Source organism: Myotis myotis, unplaced genomic scaffold (assembly GCF_014108235.1).
Source record: "Myotis myotis isolate mMyoMyo1 unplaced genomic scaffold, mMyoMyo1.p scaffold_m19_p_67, whole genome shotgun sequence".
NCBI classification, from domain to species: domain Eukaryota; kingdom Metazoa; phylum Chordata; class Mammalia; order Chiroptera; family Vespertilionidae; genus Myotis; species Myotis myotis.
Genome location: NW_023416376.1, coordinates 255,025 through 263,984, shown reverse-complemented (window position 1 = coordinate 263,984; position 8,960 = coordinate 255,025). Strand labels below are relative to the sequence as shown.

At 45.6% G+C, this 8,960-nt stretch overlaps 1 protein-coding gene across 1 annotated transcript; it reads left to right on the top strand.

Annotated features, from left to right (window-relative positions):
• The first annotated feature begins 4,113 nt into the window (after positions 1-4,113).
• On the top strand, positions 4,114-7,765 carry LOC118659677 (zinc finger protein 345-like). Its single transcript, XM_036315926.1, has 2 exons — positions 4,114-4,270; positions 5,231-7,765. Exons 1-2 carry the CDS (start codon positions 4,198-4,200, stop codon positions 7,216-7,218), a joined length of 2,061 nt encoding a protein of 686 aa, XP_036171819.1. The 5' UTR covers positions 4,114-4,197; the 3' UTR covers positions 7,219-7,765.
• Positions 7,766-8,960: the final 1,195 nt, after the last annotated feature.

Here is an 8,960-nt window from a genome sequence, read left to right as displayed (position 1 = left end):
CAGGTTCTGTCCAGGTTCTCCAGCCAGGTTCAGTCACCAGGTTCTAGTCAAGTTCTCTTGCCAATTTCTGTAGTCAGGTTCAGTCCAGGATCTTTTGCCATGTTCTCTCCAGCGAAGTTCTTCTGTCTCTAGGTTCTGTGTAGGTTCTGTCTTCTTCCTTCTGTCTTCTGAGTTCTGTGTTCTAAGTTCTGTCTTCTAAGTTCTGTGTGTAGGTTCTGTCTTCTAAGGTCTGTGTTCTCAGTTTGGTCTTCTAAGTTCTGTGTTCTAAGTTCTGTCTTCTAAGTTCTGTCTTCTTACATCTGTATTTATACCAGTTGATTCCAATCCTATCAATCTCTATTCCAAAGGTTAGGGCGTTTCTTATCTCCATTCCAGGGAGTAAAGATTATGTAGCTTAAGCATGATTGTTCGTAGTTAAAGTGATTAATTACCCACCTGGCACTTAGTTAAGAGGTTTTATTCCCTCCCTAACTTCAGGAGAAAATCCCTACCTGGGGATTGAACCTTTCTCGGAGAGGTGACCTTGGTTAAAACACAGCGCCAAGAAGGTGAGCAAACATATTAAGAACAGTATGCCATATATGCCAGGTCCCTTGAAACAGCAAGGATGGACTGGCTCCCGGCAGTTTAGAGCCCTTGTACGTAACTTTCTGTTTCTCTCTTGCAGCCTTTATGATTCTCTCTTTGTCCTGAACATTTGCCATGGTAATTATGATGTGTCTTGGTGTGGGTCTTTTCGGGTTCATCTTGTTTGGGACTCTCTGTGCTTGCATGACTTTTTTCTTTTCCACATCAGGAAAGTTTTCGTTTTTTTTTTCTAAATATATTTCATTGATTTTTTACGGACAGGAAGGGAGAGGGATAGAGAGTTAGAAAAATCGATCAGATGCCTCCTGTTCACCCCCCACTGGAGATATGCCTGCAAACAAGGTACATGCCCTTCACCGGAAAGAATCTGGGACTCTTCAGTCCACAGGCCAAAGCTCTAGCACTGAGCCAAACTGGTCAGGGCCAGGGAAGTTTTCTGACATTATTTCTTCAAATGGGTTTTCTAACCCTTGTTCCTCTTCCTGTTGTTCTGGCACCCCTATTATTTGTATGTTTATCGTTTCATGTTGTCCCATAGCTCCCTTAGGCTCTCCTGTCTTTAATTTTTTTTTCCAATTTCAGTTCAGTTTGGTTGTGTTCTGCTTCCCTGTCTTCTAATTCGCTAATTCGGTCCTCCAGTTCTCCTACTCTACTGCTGAAACATTACATGGTGTTTTTTATTGCAGCTATTTCATTCTTTATTTCTTCTTGATTCTTACATAAGTTATTGATTTTTTTCATCCATCCTATTTATGAACTGTATGACGCTTATTCTGAATTCTTTTTCTGACATATTGTATGCCTTTGTTCCACTTAGCTGCTTATCTGGTGATGCTTCCTTTTCTTTCCTTTGGGGGTTTCTTTGTCTACCCATTTTTTTTTTTTTTAAATATATTTTATTGATTTTTTACAGAGAGAAAGGGAGAGAGATAGAGAGTTAGAAACATCGATGAGAGAGAAACATCGATCAGCCGCCTCCTGCACATCTCCTACTGGGGATGTGCCCGCAACCCAGGTACATGCCCTTGACCGGAATCGAACCTGGGACCCTTCAGTCCGCAGGCTGACGCTCTATCCACTGAGCCAAACCGGTTTTGGCTGTCTACCCATTTTTGATCTCACTGACAGACCTAGATGTCGATTCGTGCAGGGCCTGTTCCTTGGGTGGCAGTGGCTCCTCAGGGTGCAGTTGCCCATTGGGCCATCACGGCAGCAGCTGCTTCTCAGTTGGCAGTGGCTCCTATAGTGGGTGCTGTTCGCAGCAGTGGTGGCTCCTCTGGTGGGTGGGGGAGGGCTGCTTGCACAGCTGCTGCTCCTCAGACTGGGGTGGGCTGCTCAAGAGGCTGCTGCTTCTCGGATGGGGGCAGCTGCGCATGGCTACTGCTCCTCGGACGGTGGCGGGCTACTTGCGTGGCTGTTGCTCCTTGGACGGGGGTGGACTGCTCATGTAGCTGCTACTCCTTTGATGGGGGCTGGCTGCGCGTGGCTGCTGCTCCTCAGACTGGGTGAAGATTTCTTTATGTATCCTGTGAAATTTAGAGGTAACTGTAATGATCCAGATATTTAAGGGTTACAGTGACAATATCTTGTTAGGAGTCCTCTTATCAGATGTCTGGATAGCCACGACTCCTTTAGCACCCAGCTGGCGGGAGGTTCCCTGGCGCCCAGCAACCGCTGCACACTATGGGCGAGGCCAGAGGGTAAAATGCTTGCTCGCCTAGCAATAGCCTCACATTCTGCACCAGGACTGGCTTTCATGCTGTGGCCACTGTTTGTGGGAGGTGGTTGTCATAAGGACAGAAGTTGTCATGTAGAGTGTGGTGGAGAAATAGTCATTTTGCAGTGGCAAATACCTTCAAAAGATGAGTGGACCTGAGATTAATTGGAGGCCGAAGAGTAATTCAAATAAGAGTCTAGGGTTGGTACATACACCTTTTCTAAACTCTCACCAGGATGTTGTTGTGACCCTCAGTGTGGCCTGGCTGTGGGGAGTTGAAGTTCGTTTTGTGGATTAGCTTAGAGCAGTGATGGTGAACCTTTTGAGCTCGGCGTGTCAGCATTTCGAAAAACCCTAACTTAACTCTGGTGCCGTGTCACATATAGGAATTTTTTGATATTTGCAACCATAGTAAAACAAAGATTTATATTTTTGATATTTATTTTATATATTTAAATGCCATTTAACAAAGAAAAGTCAACCAAAAAAATGAGTTCATTTGTCACCTCAGACATGCATGTCATAGGTTCGCCATCACTGGCTTAGAGGCTTGAGTGAGACTCACTGGGCATGGTGCAGAGGGCCATCAGGGCTGGGACTTGAGTGAAGGTTAAGTGAGGGATGTTGGCTGTGACTAGTGAAGGGACATCAAGTGCAGCATAACAGGAGGTGGGCTATGGATATCTGAGATCTCATTGTTGTTCTTAATAGTTAGGGTTGAAGGAAAAAAAACGGTCATGGAGAGAGGCCTACATAGCACCATCAAGGCTGCCACTATGAGTGTGGACTATCAGAATCTGGGCAGTACTTGATCCTGATTCAGTTTGGCAACCATCCTCTGGACCACACTTGCTGAGTAATAAGTAAAGGCCGGGAGATGAGTATGGGGGCAGGAGATGTGGAAGTGCAGGTTTGAGAGAGGTGTGGTAGATGGAGTGATGTGCACTTGGAGAGGGAATGTGAATTCATGGCCACAGCACCATGACATTGACATGAGTGAATGAAGGAAGAGTCCATTTCTGGTGGTGCCTGGATGGAACAGTAAGGTGAATTTTAGGGTAATTGCCTGTAAAGAGGGGTGTGTGGGTGCTACAATTTAGGTTAAGAGCTTAGGTGCCATTTAACTAACCACCTGCTTTTTGTTGTTGGGAGTGACACACTGGTTGATGGGAATGAGGTAGCATTCATCAGTATTACCCAGTCCTGTAAATCTCCACTGGCATGGGTAAGGAAGAAGGGTAAGAGAGAAATAGATTATGAAGGTGGGGACCTATATTTTTGGAAAAGAGGTGATTAGGAAATAATATATCCACACCATGGAAAATTTGCATTACGTTTGAAGTTGTGCATCTGGGAAAGAAGCTGTGTGAGAGAAGTGTTGTTCAAAGAACTATGTGCAGCAGATTGTGAAAAGTGATGGCCTCAGCACCTTGGGATTGGGGTCAAGCGGATGAAGTGTGATACCATGTTTTTGGTGTCTTAGAGGAACAATTGGAGGGACTACAATGCTAAATTCTGACAAGAAGACTATCAAATTACACTGTCTTTATGGCCTACATCCCTCACTAACCTATATTTTGACACCCACTCTATGGATAAGAGACAGTGTGGCATACATGGGAGGTCCAGAGCTCAGGTATCTTCTGTCTGCTGAACTGCCTTCATTGTTGTGGGAAGAAAAATATCAGCAGGAAAATAAGAAGACAGTGGCTTTCATGGGATGAAGGCCTGGTATTTTCTCAGATGTGAAGAGTGGAAAGAGCAGATGGGTGGGGAATATGACAGACTTATAATCTTAAGAGTGAATCTGATCATGGGCTGTACTGTCCCCGTTATGACAGGATGCGAACTTTGAAGACGTGGCCATTGCCTTCTCTGAAGAGGAGTGGGTGATGCTGGATGAGGCTCAGAGACTTCTGTACTACGATGTGATGCTGGAAGTGTTTGTCCTTGTATCATCTGTAGGTAAGATCTTCACATTCTCCCAGTGTCCTGAGGTGATGCCCTCTCTTTCTTTACACCTCAGGCGTAGCTTTCCCTCTCCCACAGCGAGAACATGGCCTCTACTAATGTCTTCCACTGTCCTGTCAAACGTTCTGTGGCTGCCAGGGATGAGCTGGATGGGGAGCCCTGAGTAAAGGACTCCAGGAACATCCCTAACACCCGTAACCTCAAAAAGTAGAGGAAATGTCAGGGAGTCAAGTGCCTAGCAGTGAGTTTAATGGGTCCCAGCTTGCACTTTCTCTTCATGGGAGGCTGACAGTGTCCACATGCATGGCTTCTACTTCTGCCCTCTTTCTCTTGGTACGCGTTCTTCTGCCACATTATGGTCTTTACCTACATAAACCATGGGCTGTTTTGGTAAGGCCCCCATTCAAATGTATGTAATATTCTCTTCCCTGAATACTATAGCAAGCTGTTTAGCTCTGGCCCAGTGAAGACTACTCACTTCTTCATCACCTGTTTCTCTGCATTGGTGCCTCTGCAGTAATCTGCAACATTGACTTGTACATGTGATATGTGGTGCACATATGTGCTAATTAGTCCTTGAAACCAGCTACTCCTTTATTGAATTTTACTTGGAGTAAGACCTAAACAACTTCTTGCACAGCTCTCCCCCCCACCCCCCATCCCCGGTAAACAATACTTGCAGAATGCTGTTAGTTCAAGGATGAGCTGGAGATCCATATTCTCATCCACGTGGTGCTTGCCATGTTTGTGTCATATTTCTGGTGAGGCCTCCCTGTTTGGTGATCTTCATTAGCCAAGAAAGTCACAAGAGCCTCTTATTAATTCTTCCTGCTTATCTCTTATTTTCAGACAATTGCATGGCACCAATGTGTGATGTGCAACACACTTTTGCAATGGGACTTCCCCCTGCCACCACATTCAACATTCATTTCCTCTCCATTTCTCACTTTTCAGGTTGTTGGCATAAAATGGAAGATGAGGAGGCCTGTTCTGATCAGCAAGTATGTATACAAGGCAAGTCACAGGTCAAGACTTCTAAGACAGCTCCAGTCACCCATAAGAACCATCTCTGTAAGCGGTGTTTCTCTGTGTTACAACATATTTTGCACCCGACTGGGTCAGATGTAGCATACTTTGAGCAGAAAGCCTTCTGTAGTGATGTACGTGTTGGAGACATCTGTTTCAGTGTAAACCCTCACCAGCAACAAAAGAATGAATGTGGAGAGGGGCCCTGGAAAGAAGCTATGGACAGGGCCTCTTTTGTGAACAGGTGCAGCTTCTCCTTATCTTTGATGCCTTCAGCCAGCAGGGAGGTTGGGGAAGACTTGCAGTACAACTCAGAGCTTCTCTGGCACCAGGCCACTCTCAACACTGAGGAGCTACCCTGTGGCAGTGAGATTTCCCAGGAATTTCTCAGTGGAAAAAGTCATCACCGGTGGGATGAATGTGAAAATGCTGCCAGCCACAACCTGAAAGTTGTTCAGTGTCAGGGTGTGTGTTCTGGAGAACTGATTTATGAGTGTAACAGGTATAGGGAAGTGTTTAGACGAAACTTTAATGTCATTCGACATAAGGGAGTTCACACTGGAGAAAAGCAGTATCAGTGTAATGAATGTGGGAAGTTCTTCGGAAAAAGACCTTCACTCATTAACCAGAGAGTTCACACTGGAGAGAAGACATATGCGTGCAGACATTGTGGGAAGTCTTTCAGTTACAAGTCTAACCTCAAAAAACACAACAGAGTTCACACAGGAGAAAAGCCATATAAGTGCAGTGAATGTGGGATGTCTTTTCGTCAAAAGGCCCACCTCACTGAACACCTCAGAGTTCACACTGGACAGAAACCATATGAGTGCAGACATTGTGGGAAATCCTTCAGTTCCAAGTCTAACCTCAAACAACACAACAGAGTTCACACAGGAGAAAAGCCATATAAGTGCAGTGAATGTGGGATGTCCTTTCGTACAAGGACTCAGCTCACTAGACACCTCAGAGTTCACACTGGAGAGAAGCCGTATGAGTGTCGAGAATGTGGGATGTCATTTTCTCAATGGGCTCAGCTCACTAGACACCTCAGAGTTCACACTGGGGAGAAGTCATATGAGTGTAGAGAATGTGGGATGTCCTTTCGTCAAAAGCCCCACCTCACTAACCACCTCAGAGTTCACACAGGAGAGAAACCATATGAGTGTAGACATTGTGGGAAATCCTTCAGTTCCAAGTCTAACCTCCAACAACACAACAGAGTTCACACAGGAGAAAAGCCATATAAGTGCAGAGAATGTGGGATGTCCTTTCGTACAAGGGCTCACCTCACTAGACACCTCAGAGTTCACACTGAAGAGAAGCCATATGAGTGTAGAGAATGTGGGATGTACTTTCGTACAAGGGCTCAGCTCACTAGACACCTCAGAGTTCACACTGGGGAGAAGTCATATGAGTGTAGAGAATGTGGGATGTCCTTTCGTCAAAAGACCCACCTCACTGACCACCTCACAGTTCACACAGGAGAGAAACTATATGAGTGCAGACATTGTGGGAAATACTTCCGTTACAAGTCTAACCTCCAACAACACAACAGAATTCACACAGGAGAAAAGCCATATAAGTGCAGTGAATGTGGGATGTCCTTTCGTACAAGGACTCAGCTCACTAGACACCTCAGAGTTCACACTGAAGAGAAGCCATATGAGTGTAGAGAATGTGGGATGTACTTTCGTACAAGGGCTCAGCTCACTAGACACCTCAGAGTTCACACTGGAGAGAAGCCACATGAGTGTAGAGAATGTGGGATGTCCTTTCATACAAGGGCTCACCTCACTAGACATCTCAGAGTTCACACTGGAGAGAAGCCACATGTGTGTACTGTATGTGGGAAGTCTTTTAGCCAAAAATCCAACCTTAATAAACATCTGAGAGTTCACACTGGAGAGAAGTGTTAAATGTGCAGGGAATGTTTTCTTTTATTCACTTAGAATAACAACACTGAGGGAGACTCTTTGCCTATTTTCCTAAATTTAAACCCCTTTTAATGGAACATACACTCTTCTAGATTCCTCATGTTTCCAGTACAGGTGAAGCTTAAACGAGGTGCATTGCACTTTGTAACATGCCCAGGTCTTCTACCCGATTGATTTGTGGCTGAAGAGATTTCCCCTCTACCACCTGGCTCACCTGAAGAGTGTGTATCAGTCCCAACCACTGCGTGCTCAGGGGAAATGTATTCTGTGTTGTCACTTGTGCTTGAGAGCATTAGGAACCCTCCGCTCCTGACAGGATCTTCATTTATCTCCGAGAAGGTAATGCACCTGACCCAGGGTTCATACAGGGCACCTTCCTCAGCTAAGAAGTGCGCCCTCTGTCAGGGACATGTGGTTCTCACATTATGCTGTGATGAATTGTTTCAAATTCTGATTCACCAACCTGCAAACGGTTTTCTGTCATGTTTTCTGGTTTGTGATCTTTAGTAAAGGTATTTTTTCTTTAGTACCTTTAATTTTCTTGGTTATATTCACCCCCAGGGATGATTTTCAAGCACTATTGTGGTCTATGTTGTATAATTTACAGATATTGTGTGGATCCCAACATTTCTGTGCTTTAGGAGGGACAGCATAATGCCAGGAAATCACTCTTTGACCAATATTGGCTTTTAGTGCATTGCTGCCCACGGCCTTGAAAGAAAGACTGCGTGACTTTGTGGTTCTTATTTGCAGGTTTGATCCTGGCCTCTATGGAGCTTTGTAGGAGGCATCTAATTTTTCCTTCTCTCTCACATTGATGTCACTCCCAATCTTTCTCTTCCTCTCCCCCTTCCCTTGCACTCTGTCTGAAAATCAATGGAAAAATATCCTCAGGTGAGGATTACCAAAAAATCCAAACATTCACCCTGGTGCCCTGAGATGGGGCCTCTGCCGATACAACCCACCTTTGCTCACTCCTGCCTTTTCCTGGGATGTTCCCAATGCAGGTGGGCTCACTGTGCTCTTCCCAGTGTTTGGCAGAGAGGCAAGGCCCTGGGAGGGATTGGGGTTCTGTGTGTGCCTGAGATGTACTGGCCAGGGCTCTTCTGTCTGCATCCAGAGGTCTCTCCAGCCTGCTCCTTCCCACCCCCCAGGCACCTAGCCTGCTGCAAATGAACCTACTTCTGTATCTGGGAGAAGCCCCCTGATGGTATGGGCCCTGAAATCAGTTCATCTTTAGAAAATCCTGCCTCCCGCCAACCCATTCACACCCCTGAGACCCACTGGTGTTTACGTCTTTTTTTTTTCATTTTAGGGATTATTTTGCACTTTATTAAAAATACAGCACATCTCTCCCCTACCCCCTCACCCTGCTGTCCTGGAGGTAGCATGGATTCTCCATGATATGGTTTTGTTTATTTTCAATGGTGGGAACATTCTGTAATACAAGCATTTCCAGAAGGGGAGGATTGGTCTCAATATAATTCCACATTTGGAGGATGATTTGTGGTTGGTGTGCCCCTGCCTCTAAGTTTTGCCTGTGCATGGAAGACCTGAAATGAGGGCATAGTTCCTGGATTCTGGGGAATAGTGTGCTGGTGGGGGTGCGGTTGAGGGGGCAGAGAGTTTGGGTGCCTGTGAACGTGTTCCTGCCAGCTCATGGTCCAGGTTCCTTGAGCGGGTGGGCTGAGGGAAGGCTGTAGGAATGAGAACTTGAATCAGGC